At 23.3% G+C, this 21,053-nt stretch overlaps 1 protein-coding gene across 1 annotated transcript; it reads right to left on the bottom strand.

The window, feature by feature from the left end:
* Nucleotides 1–131: 131 nt before the first annotated feature.
* Nucleotides 132–20,848, bottom strand: LOC128965838 (uncharacterized). The gene is made up of 6 exons (XM_054312616.1): nt 20,747–20,848; nt 10,607–10,987; nt 8,979–9,155; nt 8,639–8,776; nt 1,110–1,219; nt 132–161 (listed from the first exon to the last, which is right to left on the bottom strand). Exons 1-6 carry the CDS (start codon nt 20,808–20,810, stop codon nt 132–134), a joined length of 900 nt encoding a protein of 299 aa, XP_054168591.1. The 5' UTR covers nt 20,811–20,848.
* Between the last annotated feature and the right edge of the window lie 205 nt (nt 20,849–21,053).

Raw genomic sequence — 21,053 nt, 5'->3', positions numbered from 1 at the left:
AACAAAATCTATCTTTTAATATATGAACAAAATATTTGGCTCTTTATTTGTGTGACTTATTGGAGATTATGTTTGACTGCAAACTATTAAACAACACCTTTTCAATTGACATCCCTTTTTTTGCTTAACAACTACAGCAATATATAGCCATTGATTGTCAGCTATTTTATTAATATACCAAATCATTTGTGCAAAAGTAATACTCAAATAATAAGTAGTGAAATACTCGGTCCCCATGACTGACCTTTTCTTAGCATTAATATATAGTATAACCAAACAAATATTTAATAGATAATAAATGACAAAATATAAGATACGTCAAAATATACTGTGGACACCAAATTTAAAAATATTGTTATACAATATTACACTGAAGCTAATGCTTTTTTTAATCACAATTTATTTTCAATTTTACAATCTATRCCATAAATTTTTTGTTTTCCTATATTTATCATATGTTTTGATAACATTGCTTTATGAAAATTAAAATAAATGGTTTGATAACATATATATTTATAAAAAAAACATTTCATTTATTTTACATTACGTAAGAGAAAAATGACATATACTATATATAACATTATTAGTTTTTTACATATATTATAAAAAAATTTGATAAACATTTATAAATTTTTTATTTAATGAATACATTATTTTAAATTAATAGTTAATAGATTGACAAAATTATCAATAAAACACAATCATTAAAATAATTTTTGATGACAAAATAATTTTTATACATTTTTTTATATTTAGTAATGTTAATATAATTTTTATATATGATTTAATGCATAAAAACACTTAACATTTGTTATTATATACAAAACACTTATTCATCACTTTTATTATCAGCTTTTACTCTCTTTCTTGAAGTCAAATCAAGTTATTGACAAAAATGATATCTTCTTTGCTTATATGGCTTTCCGGACCAACAAATCATTTTCAACATTTACAGTATTATACACTACAACTATATTTATGTTTAAAGCATGTATACTATGTATATATAGTTTTATATACACTTAATATTTAGCTTAACAAAAAAACTATTACATTGTTTTTACAATAGTATTGATGTTGTATCAAAAAATTATACTAATATTTGTTACATATATTATAACAATTTGTGGCAACAATAGAGTCAAAAGTAAGGAAACAAATGATTGAAGACTCGATGAGATGAGACTCGGAGCCGATGAACCATCGGATGATACATAACCTGTCGGCAAATAAAGAGACAAAAATTAATTCAATGTAAATGTATTCATAATAAACAAGAATAATATAACTATAAAAATAATAAATGTGTAATTTTTTTTATTTAAATTTCAAAAGAGTCCAAATGACTATCATTTGGGTTTTCAAATGAGCCATTAGTGGCCAAACAATTGAAGCTCCTTTTAATGCATCAATTGATATATTGTGTCAAACATTTTTGATACCAAACCATAAAACCAACTCTAAGTTTATGTCGTTTTCTTTTAGAGATAAAACAGATTATGAATAGAAAAATATTATAACAATTGATTTTAGGCGTAACTCCACTCAAAAAATCTCTAATATCTTATTATTCTGACTGTGAATCACTCGTTAGCGACGAGACATTAATTTTTATTACTATAATGTCTATAGTGTTATAATAAAATTATATAAAAAGTGTTAAAATTATGTTTATATTCGTATAATTTTCTTTGTATTTATACATAACATCCAAATTCTCATTACTTAAAAATAGTTTATATATTAGTTAAATTATTTATACTATAATAAATATTTATTTATTTATWTACTATATATACTGTATATACAGGTATTAATCGATATTTTATRACATCACAACAAATATACAATATTTAATATAAATAAGACTAACCCAAAACATTGCTAATAAATAAGATACTTAAAAAATTGTKAAACTAATAATCGAAATAAAGAGATAAAAAACTAAAATTAAAACAAGAACTTTAATTTAGTTTAWTTYTGTAAATGCTTATTATTATCTTAAATTTATTATATATTTTTTTATGATACAGATCTTTTTATTTTATGAACGTTTGTCAAAATAGMTATCATTTTTATTAGTTTAAATTATGAAACATTTATATCTATTTTTGCGTTTTTTAATTGAAATTTTTAAACATTAATTATACTGTTTAGATTTAAAAATTAGTATTATAATTTTTTAAGATTGTAAATTTAAAGTTTTTCTCATAATAATGTTAACTGTTATTATTATTATTATTATTATTATTATTATTATTATTATTATTATTATTATTATTATTATTATTATTATTATTATTATTATTATTATTATTATTATTATTATTATTATTATTATTATTATTATTATTATTATTATTATTATTATCTTTGTATATCACGGTTGTTCCGGTGTGATCACAGTTGTGTCGGCCACTTTTGGTGGCAGAGACACGACTGGTTAGACTCAACTCAAGTCTAGTACTTTTCTGACTGTTCTACAACTCTGAAGTATCACTGCTTTTTGCATTTCATAGATCTTAGTTTTTCTGATTTCCAGTGATTCCAAACTTAGGGCCAGATTTTTCGGTATTACGGCCATTGATGACAGGATTATAGGTATGATTTCAACTTTCTTAATGCGCCACATTTTATTGATCTCATAGGCCAAGTCTGTATATTTTCGGCGTTTCTCACTATGCGTGTCCTGTAGTTTGTGTGTTAGTGGGACCGCTATGTCTATTATGTACGCCTTATCTTGATGTTTGTCTACTAGTACTATATCTGGGCGGTTGTGGGCCACAGTCTTATCTGTTCTTATTTCTTTATCCCAGTAGAGCTTGGCTCTGTTGCTTTCCATTACACTTTGTGGCTCGTATCTATAGTATGGTAATGGTTCTTTGGTTAGTCCGAATCTTATTGCCAATTCCTGATGTATGATTTTGGCTACTTGGTTGTGACGGCTTAGGTACTCGGTGTTTGTGAGTACTTTACACCCATTTAGTATATGTTCTATTGTTTCGGACTCCATATGACACATCCTGCACTTGTCTGTTGGTATATTTAGCTTTTGGATGTATTTCTGATGGTTTCGTGTCGGAATCACTCGATCTTGTATTGCCATCATGAACCCCTCTGTCTCTCCATGAAGACCGGCGTACTTCAACCATTTTGTAGACATTTCTTCGTCTACGTGTGTTTGGTTGAGTTCTGCTCTGTATCTACCGTGGATTCTTTTGAGGCCCACGTGTTAATCCTCTCTTTTTCATTTTGTATTTCTATTTGATGTTCATTATTGCTGAGATTTAGAGGTGTGTAGTTGTTATCAAGTGTTGCTGTTATTTTGTGGAGCTCTGAGACATTGCATTTTTGTTGATGGTATTTTCTCAGCAATTCTCGCTGTTTGGCTTCAAGGCTTACAATGTTTAGTAACCCTCTACCCCCATGCTTTCTACTAACACACAGTCGTGCTACAGAACTTCTAGGGTGGTGTAGTCCAAACATTGTAAGTTGTCGCCTTATATGTCTTTCAATGGTCTCAAGTTCTGTTTTACTCCATTTTATTATTCCGAACGAGTATGTCAGTACAGGTATAGCCCAAGTGTTTATGGCTTTGAATTTGTTGTTTGAGTTTAGTTGAGATTTTAGTATTTTTATTATTCTTTGGTTTAATGTTTTCTTTATTTCTTCTTTAACTTCTGTCATTTTAGATTTATGCATTTGCTTAATTCCTAAATACTTATATATATCTCCATTTTCTAGTGCCTTTATATATCCGTTATCAGTTTCGTATTGATTTCTTTCAGAATAGACTCCTCTTTTCAGTTTCATTATAGCACATTTATCTAATCCGAATTCCATATTTATATCATTGGAGAAAGTTTCTGTTGTTTTTAGCATTGCATTTAAATCAGATTCTTTTTCGGCGTATAGTTTTAAGTCGTCCATATATAGTAGATGTGTTAGATTATATTTTGTATCACTTGATTTTAGATTTATGCCTTTTAGCTTTTTAAGTAGTGATGACAGTGGGTTTATGGCTAAGCAGAACCACAGAGGACTGAGTGAATCTCCTTGAAATATTCCTCTATTTATTTTGATTTCTGTACTTATTTTTGTTCCATTATTTGTATTGACACACAATTTAGTATTCCATTTTTTCATCATATTTTCTAATGTGTTTATCAATGTGTTGTCAATTTTATATAGTTTTAACACTCTTAATAACCATTTATGAGGGACTGAATCGAATGCTTTCTTATAGTCTATGTATGCCATTTCAAGATTTCTATGTTTTTGACGAGCTCTTATTGTTATGATATTGTCTATTGTTAATTGCTCTTTACAGCCCATTGAGTGTTTTATACAGCCTTTTTGTTCTTCAGCTATTATGTTGTTGTTACTTAAATGATTATATATTTTTGTTGATATTATGGATGTTAGAATTTTATACATTGTTGTTAGGCAAGTGATTGGTCTATATTTGCTGGGATCTGATGTATTTTCTGTTTTTGGGAGTAGATATGTTATTCCGGAAGTGAGGAAGTCATCGGTTTTCCTGTTTGTATTATTTTATTCATTGCTATTGCCATTGGTTGATGAACTGTTGTAAAGTGTTTATACCAGAAGTTGTGTATTTTGTCTTGTCCTGGGCTTTTCCAATTGTGGGATTTCTTGAGGGCTTCGGTTAAGTCATCTTTAATTATATTTACTGAAGTCATATGTGGTATTTCTTTATTTTCATCTTCAATATCATTTATCCAATTAGATTCTTTATATTCCTTTGGGTTACTCCAGATTTCTTTCCAGTAGTTTTCTATTTCATCTATTTGTGGTGTATTGTTATTATTGCTTGAATTTATTTTATTTTGATTTCTATAGAACATTTTTTCGTTATTATAGAACATTGTATTTTGTTTTCGTCTTTCGCTTTGTATTTTATATCTTCTATTCTTTGTGATAGTGCTTGAACTGTTTGTTTTAATGTGTCGTTGTAATTTCGGATTATGGATTCAAATTCAGGTTTTCCAGGTTTTGTCTGTAATGATCGGTATATATCTTTTAATGATTGGTTAAGTCTTTTTGATTTGTTTCCATTTAACACTTGCGTTATTCTTCCAATTATTTTTCTTTTCCCTTCTATCCGTGTCTCTATTCGCTTTTGCCATTTAGGTATTACATTTTCTTGATTTGGTTTTGTTGTAGAATGTGTTCTATTTTGTAGCCTAAGAGTCTTGATACTGCTACTGCTGCACAATACGTTATTGTATTAATTGCGCTAACGACATATTTTCTTCGATGTAATCTTTAAGTATATCATTTATCGTTATTATAGTAGATCTTGTTTTAATGCCACTTCTTATTTTTGGTAATTTAGGTCTGAATTCTATTTCAAAGTCTTTATATTGTTCTAAAGATGTTTTTAGTTCATTTTCTGCTGTTATTCTGTTTATTTCATCATTTGTATTGTTTATGTTATCTGTTGTTGTAGGTGTCTCTTCTATTTCTGGCACTACTTCTACTGTGGTATTTAATTCAGTTGTTTCATTTAATGATAGTTCATGTGCCACTTGTTGTTTGATTTCTTGTAATTCAATCGGGGATATTTTATTATTCTTTGCTAAGAATCGCCTTTGGTCTGCAATTCTTTGTTCCGTTACATTTTTCTGGATATTTTTGTTTGAATGCTAAGTATATTTCGTTTCTGTAATCAGTCATATTTGTTTCGAGTCGAGTTGATCTGTAGTATTCGCGCATTATCAAGGTATTCATCTCATGTGTCCATCTCATGCGCTTTTGCGATTTGTCAACCAAATTGGTCAGTTGTTGCTGAGAACCAGCTTGAACTGAAACATTTTGGAGGTTAGTCTGATTTTGTTGACTAGTCTGCGGTCGCATTACATCACAGCTTTGCCCGCATAGCACATCACTGCGTGGGATATGATGCATACTTAACGAACTGCAGTCAATGCCTACCTGCTGAACGCGGGATTTATTTGAGAGGGTACCTCCCGAACACCCCCCGTTATTCCTACGACTACGTGTAATCATATTTATATATTTTGTGGCCTTTTTACGGGGTCCCGGTCCCTAGAGAAAGCTCAACACTAACATGTGTCTATTGCCACCCATTTCTCACCACTAACATGTGTTTGTTGAAATAGGATTTTTATTTTTTGAAACAAAAGTGGCCATTGCGTGTGAGGACGAGTAACTACTCGAAGGGTGAAGGGACATCCTTGCGGACGTCCCTTCGGGGTGGGGGCACCTTTTTACAGGCACCCCCGGGTGGGAGCACCCTTGCGGGTACCCCCAGGTGGGCACCGATACCGAAGTACCGATACCCGGGTCGGGCAGAAACTCGTCCTCACTTAGCACCCCGCTTTCCCCATACTACTTAAGTTGGCCGTCCTAAACAGCGTTGGTTGGGCAGGGACGGGAAGCACAGTTAAAACAATTTTTTTTTCAGAAAAATTGCTTTACCACATCGGGGCTCGAACTATAGATCTTACTCTCCATTACACTACATAGCCCTACACACTAACCACTACACCACTGTGCCTCCTTTTTATTATTATTATTATTATTATTATTATTATTATTATTATTATTATTATTATTATTATTATTATTATTATTATTATTATTATTATTATTATTATTATTATTATTATTATTATTATTATTATTATTATTATTATTATTATTATTATTTAGTTCATAAATATAAAGATGTAACAAGTTTTAATAATATTTGTTTAAACAACATAAATAATAAATAATAAAATATTTTATTTTTTTATAAATTTCACTGAAACTAACAAATAATACCAAATGAAACAAAARTTATATTTTAATGAAAACAATAATAAAAAAATAATAATTTGAGTAATAAAATACTTTATTTTTACATATAAAAAGGAAATATGATATATTCTATAAATATAAAAAAATATAAAAACTTTTAGTTAAATAGAAAAATGAAACAAATAGTAAAGCATTTTAAGTTAGGCATACATTTGTAACATTAATCTTGTGTTTAACTTTTTTCTACAAATGAAATGAATCGTATAATTAAATCGATTATTCTTTTTGTTTTCAGTAATCAAAAGAGTACACAAAAAGTACACAAAWAGTACACAAAAAGGTAATAAAAATCAGAGAAAAGGAGTGAAACAATAGTTGTTTGAAGACATTAAAAGAAAAGTTCATTTAATGAGAATTTGGGTGCAATTTGTTAACTCAATAATTATTCGTCGCTATTAGTGATACTGTTTTTTGGTCTAACRTTTGTCTTTAATAGCACTTTATTTGAAAAACAATTTTGATTTAACAATAATAATAAATGAAACAACTTTTAATTGTTTTATTTTTAAATATATTTTTAAAATAATTAATTYACTTGTTTAAAGCAATAAACTACATTATTAACAAATATGTATCCATATAGAGATTATATATATCATACGTAAAGTGACAAATTTTATAATTATGCATAAATGGCGAAAATTAATCAATATATAGATTTTTATATTGTGCTAAAATTTAGTCCCTAATAATTATAGTTTGCAAGCATTAGTGTTATAAATGGGAATTTCTGTGTAATTATACTAYATATAAAAAAATTCAATGGTTTTTAAAATTGTGTATATACATGTGTGTGTGTGTGTGTGTGTGTGTGTGTGTGTGTGTGTGTGTGTGTGTGTGTGTGTGTGTGTGTGTGTGTGTGTGTGTGTGTGTGTGTGTGTGTGATACATGCCTCCTATATATATAATAATAGAATTTCTAGACTATAATGAATTAAAAATATCAATTAGACTTCATTATTATATTAACAGCTAATAAATGTGTAAATTATAAAATAATGCCATTGTATTATTGTATTTTTATAATTTAATTAATCATTTATCTCACATATAATTTTTATATATAATACAATCATAATAATTATTTTTAGATTTTTGATTTATAATAAAAAATAGTTATAAATATTTTCAGAATAGTGAAGTTGTTTATAAATTTTATATTTATTATTAATAAATATTTGAATTATAAAATAAATATTTTCAAAATATTCTAACATAAGATTCTTAAGATTTTAATATTACAAACACAATAATTGCTGATTCAATGAATTTATATTAAATATTATATTCATAACAAATTATAAGTACCAATCAAATATAGTAAAATTATATATAAATTCATAAAAAATATATTTGCATGTTTGCAATTTTATATTTCTATGACTAACCAATTCATAATATTGAATKCAAAAGCAGTATTTTATGCATTTTTATCACTATTAATAACTAAAAACAGTAAATTGCACTAAAAATACAATTTATATGCATATTATGGTATCAAAAAACTAATACAACATTTGAAAAAATCATCATAAAAACAGCAAATACACGTAAAAACACTATTATTTTATATTAGATTATTTTTATTTGAGAAACATAGCCGGGCAGACATGAAAGCACCGGTATATATATATATACAGTATATACAGTATATACCAAATAAGCCGATAATCTAATTTTTTGTTGACCGTAGAGTCGGTTGAATTGTGCTTACATTTGCAACCAAATGAATACAAATAAAATATATGACGAAAACTAAAACAACTATTTTTGTTGAAGACATGACTTACTCGACGGGAAAAATATTTTGATTCGCTTTCTTCTAATGTAATTTGTTTGCGGTATTTCCAGTTTGCACTCAAATACAGTTCCCATATGTGATGACTGGTGCGGCCGATGCCTCAGCACTGCATCAAAATATTGAGTCTCTGAAAGTGTTTGTAAAATATAATCAAAATTATTACTTAATGTCACTCACGTCTTAACATTTGTSTTAACATTTTATTAATATAAATACTCAGACAAACAAAATTTGAAACAAAAAATAGGAAAACACAATATCTATATATTGACATACATTTTGATGTACATTATGTTATAGTTATTGTATATAACTCTGTAAATAATTACCGTTATTTTGATGTATATTGACGTCAACTTTGGGAAAGGCGTGAAAGTTTGAGCTGTTAGTAGTTTGCTCTGAGAGTGTGAGTAAAGGTTTTGGATAAACACCTTTTGCCCGACACTCGAGCTCTCGGACACCCGTCGGCAATGATGTATAGTTGAAGTCAAACGTTTGCGGTGGTACTGTTGGGCACCGGGASATTACATATACAGTAAATACACAATATTGACTTATGATTAGTGTTCGCATCAATGGTTAACAAATAAATTGTATATACAGTACATATAAAATCTAAATTATATACAGTAGATGCTTATTTTATGTATTTATTATAAATTGATTGAATTTAAATCAATTTTCAAAATATAATAGAAAAACAACTAAATTGGAAAAATACAATTTATTATACATTTATTTATTTGAATTCAAAAATTGGAAACAACTATATATTAATATATACTGCATAAGGGTTTTGAAAAATAAAACATAAAATATAGCAGTCATTCAATATTTGATTTAAAATGCCAAACAAATGAAACACAAAACTCAATAAATATATAATAATTTATTTGTTATACTCTTTGTTTGTATGTATTTCTCTATGTTTTTACAAAATATTTAGTTATTCTTTTACATTATATGCTAAAAGGCTTTTTCTATCGTTATATAAATTTTTAGTTTTTGAAATCTAAAGAATTATATAAATTGTGTTCACATAGGGAACGACCTTTTGTTTGCATCCCATTTGCCTTTAAAACCAATGATATGAAAGTGAGTATCATTTTTCACACAAAATAAAATACAAATGCAATGCTCTTTGAATACTTAAACAGTTGTTTTACAAAGAAAATGAAATATAAGAAATAAGAAAATATAAAAAATAATTAAATTTTATAAAATATATTTTTACTTATGAAAACATTTATTAAAAATATTTAACATGATTTATTATAAACAGGTCATAGACATAGTATATACTATATATATTATAACCTGTCATAATTAATTTAGTACTTTATATAATCATAATTATAGTAAAAAAGATAGAAAGAAATAAAGAGTAAAAATGTTTTATTTCTTATCTATTAAAAACAATTTAGTAAAAGTTTTTGTGGTTTAGTATTTTATTGTAAAATTAACAGTATATTTGTTTATAGTTTTTTATATAGAAATAGATTTACACTAATATTATGTTATTAATGCAAATATCACTGCAATGCTTTTTGTATAAGCTTTTAGTTTTCGTATAACTATTATGTAAACAAATTCATATGACTTTTGAGATTTCAAGTTTGAAGACTAACTACTATAATAAATATTTATGTTAAGTCAAACAAATTAATGTCTGATTATATTAAAGTAAAGTTTGGCACATTTGTTGGCAAAATTATTATTATCTATTCCTCACACAGATATCTGGTSTTTTAAAAACAAATCCCTAATTCTTGTGCAATCATTCCTCATGTGGTTTACTAAACCATTGTATAAATTATTAGACAAATGATGGTCTGAAACAATAGAGAGAGCACTTGCATGTAATGTATGTGTTTTACAATGCAATGCTTTCAACAAATCTTTCGGGAATTATATTTAGTGACAAATAATAATAATTGAATGTATAAGTAATACATACCATAGACAACCATCTGTGCCTGTCTAATGTCTTGACCGGCCAATGAGGTGACCACACACGAGAAATTGCCATTTAAGTCGACAGTTATGTTATTTTTAAGTTTAAGTGCTCTAAACTTAGAGTACAAGTCATTGGGATTGACTGAATAGTTCATATCAAAGCGCGGCATAAGTAGTTCACTGACATATCTGACACCGCGGTCTGGGATCCACTGATATATAGGTTCGGGAGAGTTGTTGTGAAACCACTTAACGACAAGCATTATGTCATTGGCGTCGTAGACATACTCACAGTCGAGGATCAGTTCACTTGTATTACTGGCGTCAACCATACGTGGGATTGAATGTCTCAATATTTTTACACATGAAATATATAAAAGGCCTGAAAATTGAATGATAGGAAACAATAAACATTATTTGATAACTTCAATGACTATAACAGAGATGTCTGTAAAAGCTATAAATTAGATAATATATATATATGTATATATATAAAGATAATAACATTATATGATAATAAAAATATTTTAATCATTAATTTATTTACATAAAAAATATAGAAAAAATGTGAATGTAAAAAATGTAGTGGAAATGTAGCTATTATTAATAATTTTATATAATAATAATTCACTTTAAATTTATATGTAAAATAAGTTTTTTAGTGATAAATAGTTTATAACATAGTTTGTAATTATGAATTTTGTATACTAATAACTTTTATAATGAGCTTTTATTAATTATTCACATAATAATCATTGTTTCTTTATACTGTATTTTATTTAATAATAATTTTTTTATAATATTAATTATCAAATTATAGTTGTGTTTTTAAAAATCAATTATTATTTTAAAAAGATATCATATATAAATAATATCGTATAATACCACATTATAAAAATCATTAATATATATATAATGTATATCAATATATAGTATGTACTGTTTTTGCAAATTATTTTATAATTAGCACAATTAAATAATATTGTATTTTAATATATTTAATTAATTCAAAACTAATTTAAAAATGAATTATCTTATTATTATATTGTAATACAACGACTAAATCAATTTGAAAATTAAATATCAATATAAAATAATGCGTCAAATCATTTATTCAATTAATTATATGACAATCTATTTTATTATATAAACAAATATTTAATTATTTTGTGATAATTAGTGTAATCTTTACTAAAAATGAGATATTATTCAAATTATGCAGTAATTGAAAATTTGTGTAAATAAATGCTGAATAATATAATAAATTATAAAATTTAACGATATAAAATTTATATTTAATAACTTTTACATTTAGTAATTAACATATAATTAGTATATTTGCATATAATTTACTAATTTAATTATAATTTATCTATAACTATCAACATATAAATATATCAAATCTATTGTCTAAATAATATAAAGAATATTTTTTAAAAATGTTTATTAAATAAATAGTTATTTGGACCAAATATTATTGAATTGTAAGTCACAAATAATATTATCTCTCATTAGAATCATAATTAAATTAACATTTAAATTATATTTTTGGAATATTAAAAATTATAGTAAAATATAAATACAAATTTGCAATAAATTAATTTTTATAAAAGTATTTTTATTTTTATTTTAGATACTATTATTATTGAAAATACTGTATATTCATTGAATACTATATACAATAGATTATTGATTAACATGTTATAACTTTTAACACATATTATTGAACAACAAAAAAGTTTACTATTTTAATAAATTGAAAAATATAAACTATATACTGTATCTAAATTATAATTACTAATTAACATCAAGTTTTATGGTTAATGAATATAATTTCAATTAAATTGATTTGTGAAAGAAAATTAAATTCAATGTAATCGCAAATATGATAGTTATTAAATTTAATTAATTACTAAAACAAAAAAATAATTAAGTTATTATTATTATTATTATTTAAATAAGTTTTTTGAATTTAAATATTTTATGTAAAGTTTTTGTATAGAAACTCAGTTTCCAATTATTGATTTTTTCTGTAAAGTACAGGCAATATATCATAAATATATTTATATTTTGAATTATGCCTATAATTAATAATAATAAGTAATAAATATTATAGTTTATCAATAATAGCTAATGCATGTAAATTTAGATAAATAATTATTTATCGGATATTGGAAAATGAGTTTATATTAATTATGTGTAAATAACATAATAATTAAATGGAAATTTTTATATCATTTATAAGTAGTTTTAGAATATTTAATGAATATAATAATTAGTTGATAACTATTTAATATAAACCACTATTTATAACATTTATATACTGTATGTAATAGTGACTAAATAAAAATTATTATTAATTAATATTTATATCTACTGGCAATAAAACTTGATGTTAACAAAACAAATAATTATAACTTCAAAATATTACTTAAAATATAATCTATTAAAGCAAACAAAACTATTTCAAAATAAGGGGTGATTCACATAATACATTCGCACTTAAGGGAGGGGTGGGTAGAGACCTTAAGAACKTTCGCAATTAAATAATTCAAGGATTCATTTTTATTAAAGTTAATCTTTTGATAAAAACGTTTTGAATAAATATATGACTTATGAATAGAAATAGTTTTATTTCCAGTTTTTGGRATATTTTAAAAGTGAAAATAATTTTATAAAATATTCTTTTAAATCATTATTTTAGTGTTTAAATTAATTGATGTCTAACTCAAAACATTATATCAAAGGATTATTTCTAAATTTATTGTCGATTTCATGTTTATAATACATTATTTAAACGATTTGTTTAATTTTAATAAATTATTTATAAATATAATGGTATTTTATGTTATTTCTTAGAGGGGTTAARGACACTAATAAATGCTGGTTTTTTAAAAAGTGAGAAAAAAGTTAAAAATTAGTGTCCGTCAGAAGCTGACCCTGGTGAATTTAGTGTCAATTAGCCTATGTTAAAATAACACGATTTTTATAGGATGCTAAAAATTTCTCAAATACARCCATGTTTATGTACTGTAATTTTATTTATTGCGCAATACATAGCGGACGCTTTTATTAAGGTGCATGCGAACGTAATATGTGAATCACCCCTAACATTATTTAAGTATATAAATATTATGATTGAATAAAATGCAATAAGTAAATACCATTAAAATATTGTATAAATATCGATACATAAATAAAATTGTAGTTATTTACAAATACAATATTTATAACTAATACTGAATTTAATTTATTCATCAAATATTTTTTAATGCTTAGAAAAGCTTATTGTATACTATATTAAATAAAAATATTTTAATTTATTTTAAATTTTGTAAAAAATACTAATTGGATTAAATAGTGAATTGAATTAATATTAATAGTAAATTATTTGTAATTTGAATATGTTATCAGTTTAATAGATATTCAATTTATAATAAATTTCAATAAAACATATTACAGTATTAAGTATTGAAATAAATAATTAATTGAAATAATGAGATTCACTTTGAAATAAATATATTTAATTTTCAAATAGTTATGTTTGCATTGAACTAATTAAGTTTGCTTTTAATATAATATTGTTTAGTTTGAAATAACGGTTTCCCAAATAAAATAGTTTAGAAATACTCTGATATTAAAAATGTTGAAATACTGTTAGTTTAGTCTTTATGTTAACAATAATAAAGACTTTTTATATAAGTTTGTTTAGTTATCTCAACATAAATGTGTGTTATTTATGTAAATTAGTAGACATTTTGTATAATTTGATTTGATTTAACTCTTCTTTTGCTGAGTCAAAGCATATGATTGTAAACATTGCTTGAAGTTATCCAATGACTTCTCAAACTACTTGAGCACTACTTTTGTGTTGATGTGGTATACGGTATACCATTGAGATCACTGAACAGATAGATGTTTATAATATAAAAAAAGATACCAAACCAGGAAATCAAGTGTTTGGTCCAAATCTCTATGGATTTATTTTACAAAAAGGACAACCATTTCAACATTATTTTTCATAATCTTAAATATAAGATTAATAAAATAACAAATACAATAAAATCATATTAAAATTGTGTTAAATATAAGTTATAAAATAAATTTTAAAAAAGAAATAGCGATTTAGTGATCATAAATATAATTAAATATAAATTTATATGTAATTTATATACTGTGTAAATAAATACAAACAAACAAACATATATATACATACATACACTAGAGATGGGCAGATAGAAATTTCTAGTAAATTTCTCCAGAAATTTTACTTTATTATTATAATATGAGATTGTATTTCTATATTAATAAGAAATGATATATTGTACAATACTCTACTACACATATGAGATACGTATATATATAAATAATTATTATTATAGTTTTTGTAAAATTTTATTTATCAATTCATTATATTTTTATTCTAATGTAATATTATATATCAATTTTTTACTATCAATATTATTAAACGACTATTAATAATATTTAGTTATTATTTGAGATTATAATGTATTGTTAGAATCTGACAAATATTTAGCACAAAATTAACATTAGGATCCTATAGACAGAAATTTATTTATTATTTTAGAAATTTCTCTTTTTTGCCAAACACTAACAGACACAGACATACAGTACATAATATATATATATACTGTATATATGTGTTATCTTTTTGTTACTTTCATTTTTGTGAGATTTATTTTTACAGATATTTTTCGTTAGTTAGACTTATTTAAGAATATTATATAAAAATGATATAAAAGGAAAATAAATACATTTAGCGCTTAAAGCAATTTTGATTAGTTTTACTTCCAATTCATAGTTTATATTCAATATTTCTCTTCTCTCAGTTTGTTTGCCTATCTATCTATCAGTTTTACGATTTAAATACAACTATTAAAATATATAAAGAATTTATATCCAGAATTTATTCACTCATACAATATTCACAAATCTAACTTATTTTTGCTTTTATATATTGCATATATTAGCAAATATAATAATATACGATACTATATTTATACTATGACTATAAAATGACTGATTACTACTACACACATATATATATTATATATTTTATTGTTGTCTAAGATAAAAATAAGTTGATATATATATATATATATCAAATAATATTTTTCAACTAACCGGAAAAAAGTTTTCCATACAAAGAATTTATAATCATTATTATTAAATGTAAAAATGTTTTATCTTTGCTTTCAAATAATAGATTAAACCATTTTTTAATATCAAGACTTGAGGAAAGATTTTTTTTATCAAAACGAAGAATTGGTGTAACAATGAAAATGAATTAAAAAATGTATTTCAGATGAAAAGTGAGAAAAATGAATAAAATTGTTAAACAGAAAGCAAAGCAATCAATCACTAAATATATTTGATTAGAGGGTTTGTGTGCTGTTTATTGTTAGCAAATATTTTTGTGGCAAACATTTTTTCATTGCTATTTTTCCGATGAATGGATCAAAATATTATGTTTTACACATTATTTAATACATTAAACACAGACATAGTTTTCATAATACAGTATTTGTATCATATTATCAAAGTAACAATATTTTCTTACTTTACAACAAATGCATGTCATTTACAGTATACAACATGTCATAAACAACATATGCTATATTACTAATAATGTTTTTGTTATAAATTTTATTATTTTGAATAATTTGTAAGAAACCCTTAGGGATAGGATGTCTGTATTAATATCAAATAATAGCGCATCAATAATATGATATTAATAATGATAATAGCATATAATATATCATCATCTTAATATGCTAAGAGGTGCCCCATTACTAATTTATACCCCTTAATGCCCCTTAAAATATTTTTATATAACACAATGTTCTACATATTCACTATACAGTGTATTTTACTGTTAGACAGATACAAGTTTTATATGTTTATCKCTTTATAGTATATAAAGTACTATATATATTGATATTAATTTATATAATATTTATATATGTATTTATATAYAATATTTTTAATACACAATTTAGAAAATACCATTTGTTTAGAATTTATGAKATATGAATATTCTGTTAATGAAATCATTAATAACTATTGAAAGGATCAAATTATTAATAATATTGTATGGAATTTATGGATAATGAAAATATGAGAGTAATTGCAATTAATGTAATTGCATGTAATTACCAAATTAGTAGACTATAAACTAATTAATGTTTARCATGCTTTTACCTGTTTAAAAATATGTTTTTTGGATTTAAAATACGTAAAAATTATTTATTTAAACTTAGAATTTTCTATAATACAAAAATACATTTTTAATTTTTATGTATTTTTTATTAGTAACCATTCTAAAATAATTATAAAATTATATGAAATAGTTAAATATAATTTATTGTAAAATAATGCTAAAATCAATTAATTATAATGTAATGTAGTTTAATTAATTAAAATTTATTTTAGAAAATAAATATTATTAAATATATTTTGTATTATAAAGTTTATATAATAAATATTTTATTGAATAGTAAAAACTTTTTAAAAATATATAACTTAATTATAATTAATAAAATATTTAATAGTAGTCTAATCGTCAATTGTTAAAAAATTATTATTAAGAAATTATGAAAATAATAAAATATTAAAAAAATTATCTATAAAATAAATTAATTTAATTTGTCATAAAAACTAACAATTAGCAAACAATAATTTACAGCTTTGATATTAAAGTGAATAATTAAGTGATTAAATAAAATAAGCAAATGTTTATTCATTAAGAAATGTATTACATTATACAGTATTATAACTTATATTAATGCTATTGAGAATCAGTATATGTATACCAATTTATAAATATAAATCAATACTATTAGTATTACTACAARTACTGTATACTATATATTATATATATAATAAAATATACAGTATATAATAACAAATATTAATATATAGTGCAATCATGTCATCTAATTTTGTGGTAATTTCTCAATTCATGTACTGTATTATAGCATATATATTATATATATTTTTTTTATTGATTTATCAATAGATAAATGTCTCGTTAATCATATTACTATAATTTTCTGCTTTTTATAACTTATTTATTTTTATTTCAAATGACAGATACATTGTRTAAAACAATGTTATGACAAAAAAATAAAACAGAAATGTTCAGTAAACTAAAAATTATTTATAAAACAAAATTAACTGAATATATTGTAAAACATATAAAAATTATTATAAAATAATTGTACTAAATATATAATTTTATAATTTTTGATATTTAAAAAATGCCAGCTAAATTTTTATTTATATAGTCTATTGAAATTTATATGTGTTTATTTTTGTTAGCATTTAAATTGAGACATTTAACCGAGAGTTAGATTGACTACAAGTTTAAGCTATTTTTAATGTTATAATTGTAGTCAAAGTTTAAATACTTTTTGTATATTAATGTATATATGTTTTCATAATTAATTGTATATAAGTTTTGGTATTTTTCCTAATGGTATTGAATTAATTTGTATTATAATTTTGCTATAAATGGGTAAACATTTTGTATATTTTGGGTTTGTCTTAGTTTTAGTCTCGAGTGAGACTATTCACGGACGACATAAGTCAGTCGTACCGTAAGTTTGTATTATTATATGTTTTGTTTTATTGATTAAAACTGTTGTAAAGTATTGTATGTTTAGTGAGTTGTTTGCCTAGTGTTTTGTACCGCTTATTGAGTGAGTGTTTGGGTACCGACGGTTAGGTTACCGGTCAGCCAAACCTCAATGTTTTACCCCCTGTTTAACTGTTTTAACCCCCAGTGTCTGTGCTACCCCTTACATAAGGGATACACCTCTCCCGCTGACCAGCGTTGGACTCGGGAGGTAACAGTTCCCTTATAGACACTATTTTAATAAAATAATCATTTCATTTATTACTATATTTTAAATTCAGATAATTGTTTTGAAAATATTTATATATTTTTTAATGTAATATATTTAAAGCTCTCAACTCTTATGAAATGTTCATAAGTAACAAAAAAATGATATCACTGTTACTTTTAATATAGTAGTGATGTCGGACTCGGCAATGATAATGATCTCAGATTGAGACCAAAAACAGTCGAGTTTTATGTAAACTGTGACAGACTATCACCGAAAACTGCCTTCAATTGTAAGTTTTAAATAAATTTTTATTATTTGTTGTGAAGACAACATAAAACTTAATAATTATTGATATTTGTGAAGTCATTATTAAAAATAACAATTTTATTTAAATTAGGAAATTATMTTTATAAAAATCATTATATTTTGTATATAAGTAATAAAATATTGCTAATACAAAAAGCAAAAATAAATGTTGAAAAGCAAAATTGCAATTATATCACATTATATTTTTATCAAATATTTATTTATATACAGTATATATAATTTAATACAATAATATAGTATTATATACTATGCATGAAAGCTATTAAAATTGTATGATATAATATAATAAGTAGCAACTTATAAATTTAACAAATTAATGATTTGATAATACGATAATACTGTGTATTTGTTATTAGTGACATAAAAATGCAATTTTTATAATTAGATAATTAGATAAAAATAATTTTAATCGAAATACAGTCAATATTTGCAAATGTAAATAGTATTTATAATATTATAATATGGTATCTATTATACGACCTGTAATTTAGATAACATTTAAAAATAAAAGTTAAAGAAAAAAATATTTTGTCACAAACTTTATCTGTGCTTATAATGGACACACCTTTCAATGAAATTTATTAACAGATAAAATATGATATAAAGCTATTTGATAGTAAAATTACCAATATCTCAAAAAACTCATAAGTAATAATTGGAAAAATAATAATTAAATCAATTATATTATATATGGGATCAAAGGTAAGCAATGAGGGCTAAAAACAAATACTAACACATATTTGTAAATATGATATCAGAAAATTCTGCATTTGATTCATACTATTATATATATATATTACATATACTTATAATATTTATTATCTAAATTTGTCGACCATTTTATCCGTTTATTAAGTGATAATACATTACTTTTTCTATTATACTTTTTTTTATCAAATATCCGAATCTAAAGTCAAAATTCAAAATATTAAAAACGTATGGACAGACAGAATAATACACAACGAATCATTTGAAGAGTTTGTAATTATCAGCAAATTATTATAATACATAGTATTTAATTTAAAAATGTAATTACTATTTGTAATTATCAATAAAATAAAAAGATTATACTATATTATTTTTAATATAATTATTATAAAAATTTTATTAGTTATTAAATTATAATAATTTTTTATAACATATTAAAATATTAAATATAATAATGCGAAATCCATAAAGCTTTTAGTATTTTAAATTTGTTTCATAAAATAGTTTATTGATTTAGTATAAATTATTTTTTATTTCTACAATTTATATAATAAAATTTGCAATAAATATTTATATATAAAATATATAATTTGATAATTCTAATATTGACTTATAATATATTAATAATTTTATAAATAAAAGTTTGCTTTAATTTTTTTAATATAATATTATTTAAAATTTTCAACAATATATTTAAAGAAATCAATTTTAGTAAACRAATTTAACATTATTTTTGTATATTATAAAACATTTAAAATAAAAATAACRTACAGTAAACAAAYACAAAACAGTTTAGAAAATTTAACCTGCTTAATAACTTTGTATTTAAATAAATATAGATATTACTTTGAATATAGTATTAGACTATAAAATAAAGTTGATTAATAATTCATATATATATTTGCATTTGTTTGCATAAATATCATCAAATAAATAATTTATGAGATTATGCATTATTTTTATGAACAAAATTAGTAAAACTATTTGCATTTATTATATCATCACATGTGTATGTTTTATGCTCATCTTAACATTAATTTTTATATTAAGCTAAATATAATAAATAAATAAAATAAACTGATTTTAATTATTTTAAACAAACAGTTCTAATAATTGAATTTTATTGAATTCAAATTTTTTAATTAAAATAAAGTTGAATAAATTAATATTAAATATATAATAATATATAAAATGTAAAGTAAAGTGAACTAATATTAATATGATTAAAGCTTAGTTACCTTCGAGACAAATCAATGGTATCATGAAATAAGCTCCGATAGACAGACCCATCATTATTGACATATAACGTATGCCATGTAATATGAATATCAACTCATTTTGGTGTTACTGTCCATAAAACTATACGTGACATATGTTTTATCGCAAATATATAAATAGTGTAACAAATGGAAAAAAGTTTTATATTATATAACACATGTATTAAAGTATCAAATCCTATGGTTTTTTTCTTTATGTATTTTAAGAACAACAAACTTTTAGCACATTTTATGCTTTTATCTAATGATTTAAAAACACGAGATAAGA

Source organism: Oppia nitens, unplaced genomic scaffold, assembly GCF_028296485.1.
Source record: "Oppia nitens isolate AA-2021 unplaced genomic scaffold, nextdenovo-longstitch-racon4-pilon3 scaffold18_pilon_pilon_pilon, whole genome shotgun sequence".
In the NCBI taxonomy this organism is placed as follows: domain Eukaryota; kingdom Metazoa; phylum Arthropoda; class Arachnida; order Sarcoptiformes; family Oppiidae; genus Oppia; species Oppia nitens.
This window is presented reverse-complemented; position numbering and strand designations above follow the sequence as displayed.

What these genes read in the sequence shown, in the direction of transcription:
- LOC128965838 (XM_054312616.1), bottom strand. Translation starts at nt 20,810, where the DNA reads ATGTCAATAATGATGGGTCTGTCTATCGGAGCTTATTTCATGATACCA. An exon ending in GGCACAGATGGTTGTCTATG is followed by an intron (nt 9,156 to 10,606) that starts GTATGTATTACT and finishes GGTGCCCAACAG; the next exon opens with TACCACCGCAAACGTTTGAC. An exon ending in CACAAATTGTTATAATATAT is followed by an intron (nt 162 to 1,109) that starts GTAACAAATATT and finishes TTAATAAAATAG; the next exon opens with CTGACAATCAATGGCTATAT.